Consider the following 2,914-nt stretch of genomic DNA (forward strand, 5'->3'; position numbering starts at 1 on the left):
CTACCTTCTCACCCATATGCCTGGACCTTGTTTGTGGAACAGCTATCCCTACTGGTGAGAAAATAGTTCACTTACCTGGCTCATACAATCTTTGGTGCCTCTGCTGAGATTGCCAACCAAAGCACAAGGTGTGTTGTGATGATAATTTGGTTATGGTTTCTGCTCAACTAGAAAGTGGACCAACATCACAAATTCACTTATTCTGAAACATTACATGGCCAACAGATAGCAACAATATAGGCTGGATGTAAAGATGATCTAGGAGGGACAGGTTAGCTCCTGCTCACTCCCTTTCCAGACCCAGTGCCCTATTAGCTCTTATTCTTTTACCATTTTTTTATATTTGTTTCATGTGCATTCCTAAACTGGTAATATTATATATTCAGTAGTTACTTATAATTAATAGTAGTTTGCCATCTTGTTTTAACCTGTGAGGAAACATAGAATTGAAAAGCAATTGAAATCAAATCTAAAATTACTTGAAATCAAATCTAAAATTACATTATCTGTGAGTGTAATATTTTATTCCTGTATAAATCTAGTTAGGACTTTGTGGTAATCTCTGACCATCTGTAAAGCAGAACAGGACTGTTTCAAAACAAGGTCCAAGAAAGAGAGCTCAGCAAGGATTTAAACATGCGGGAAACCATCATATACATTCAAAAGCTCTAAAGCTTGAGTGGAGGTGTTAATGAAATATATATCAGAAATATCTTGAAACTGTTCAGCTAATAAGTTCACTATGAGGCTGTAAGAAAGAGTCTCTAACTCATTGCACTTTTTGCCTACTATTTTTCAGGGTACAATACTCCAGCGTTTTATACAATCACTCCCTTTCTTAAATAGCATCTTGTTTGCATGTTACTGAGGAGACGTTTCCTATTTTAACCTTACCTGACACTAAGGTTTCTAAAATGAACCTGAAAGACCTTTTAATTATACCAGGCCACAATTCCTTTTTCATCAGGTCTGCAAATGAGCTGTGTGGAAGGTGTGGGTTTTTTTTGTTTTTTCTTCTGGGTATGTCAAAAACTTAGATGGAAAAAAACCCTATTGTATTAAAAATGGTAAAGTTATAAGATCTTCACAGTGTGTGTTTTAAAAGCAGGAAATCGCTAGAATGGAAAAGGAACAAATATGAAATGTGTGTGGAAATATACAGTAGTTTTCATCTGTGATGTCTACAGAATGTGCTTAATGCAGTTCAGGATGCTGAGTTTCATATGTTAGTGTCCTAAGCACATACCCGGTATCTTACTGAATAGTTCAATATATCGTAAGTACACAAGTCACAGAGTACATGTACACACAAATATAAATATGCATTGTAGGTAGCTTTATCTACATGAAATGCTATACTTATCTAATCTTGATCACCAAATCAGTATCATTTGGTATACTAGTACATAAAAATGATGTTACAGCTTTTCTTCTTTCCTTTTACTTGTGCTTTGTGACTATCAGACACACTTTACATTCAAAGTCATGTTGTTCACCTTTTTCAGAACTATCATCATGCCATTGCTTTCATTGGCTATATCCAGTTAAATACCATAAATCCTTATCATTGCTTGTTAGAGGTACAGTAACTTTAACTGAAGCAGTAAAATGTGGTATAGGCTTTTAAGTGCTGAAAACTGTCCCTGTGCTTTATAATTCTTAGAAAAAGGCATAGTACCAAACTTACTGCACTACACACCATACCACAGTCATCCTGTAGTAAAATATTATGCAAACATCTTCTACAGTATGTTACTTGCAGCAGTTCCAGCAGCAGTACACTCACTAAAAACAAGTTGCTTGTAAACCCTGGAGATGTTGGCTTGTACCATCCTATATGTTTTTTCACAGTTCTCGTATTTCTGCAGGCATAATTGGAACCATAGATTTTTAAAGTTCTTCACTTTCCACCACATTCTGGGATGGGGATGAAAACAGCATTGAGCTTTCAACAGCTGGGAAGGCAGAAAAAACGTCAAGTCCTTGTCCAGCGAGGTTTGCATACCGGTTGCCTCCTGGTCGATACTTTATTGGCTGTGGGATCTGTTGGTGCCATTGTGCTGAAGCAACAAAGACAAAGAACAGAATAAATAAAATTGTGGATGAAGTACAGTTTATCGCTTGGAAGTTGGTTCCAGATCCTAGCAGAGGACTGGAAAAGGGCCAATGTGGTTCCCATCTTCAAAAAAGGGAGGAAGGAGGACCCGGGGAACTATAGGCCAGTCAGTCTTACCTCGATCCTGGGTAAGCTTTTTGAGAGAATTATTCTGGTACATGTCCACGAGGGGCCAGCAGGGGAGTTTATGCTTAGGGGCAACCAACACGGGTTCATTATAGGCAGGTCCTGTTGGACCAACCTGGTGGCCTTCTACGACTAGGTAACCAAATCCTTAGATGCAGGGGTAGCAGTGGACGTAGTCTTTCTGGACTTTCGGAAGGCCTTCGACACTGTCTCTCACCCCGTTCTCATTAAGAAACTGGGGGTCTGTGGTGTTGACACCCACACAGTCAAATGGGTCACCAACTGGCTGGAGGGCCGCACCCAGAGGGTGGTGGTGGATGGGTCATTTTTGACCTAGAGGGATGTGGGCAGTGGGGTCCCCCAGAGCTCGGTCCTTAGGCCTGCACTGTTCAACATCTTCATCAGCGACTTGGATGAGGGGGTAAAAAGCACCTTGTTCAAATTTGCAGATGACACTAAGATGTGGGGGGAAGTGGGCACGTTAGAAGGAAGGAATAGGCTACAATCAGACTGAGACAGGTTACAGGGGTGGGTGGATGAGAATAGGATGGGATTCAACACTGACAAGTGCAAGGTGATGCACCTGGGGAGGAAGAACCAGCAGCATACCTACAGGCTGGGGAACTCGCTTCTCATCAGCGCAGAGGCAGAAAAGGATCTTGGAGTCATTAT

General features: G+C 40.6%; 1 protein-coding gene across 2 annotated transcripts in view; it reads right to left on the minus strand.

Moving 5' to 3' along the window:
- Nucleotides 1-477: 477 nt before the first annotated feature.
- MYPN (myopalladin) overlaps nucleotides 478-2,914 on the minus strand; it is a 106,614-nt gene continuing 104,177 nt past the window's right edge. For both annotated transcript variants that reach the window (XM_019507875.1, XM_019507874.1), the window contains one exon: nucleotides 478-2,060. In XM_019507875.1, the coding sequence (XP_019363420.1) occupies nucleotides 1,891-2,060 (170 nt within the window). In that variant the 3' untranslated portion in view covers nucleotides 478-1,890. The remainder of the gene's footprint in view (nucleotides 2,061-2,914) is intronic.

This window comes from Gavialis gangeticus, unplaced genomic scaffold (assembly GCF_001723915.1).
Source record: "Gavialis gangeticus isolate Ggan-Ray unplaced genomic scaffold, GavGan_comp1, whole genome shotgun sequence".
NCBI classification, from domain to species: domain Eukaryota; kingdom Metazoa; phylum Chordata; order Crocodylia; family Gavialidae; genus Gavialis; species Gavialis gangeticus.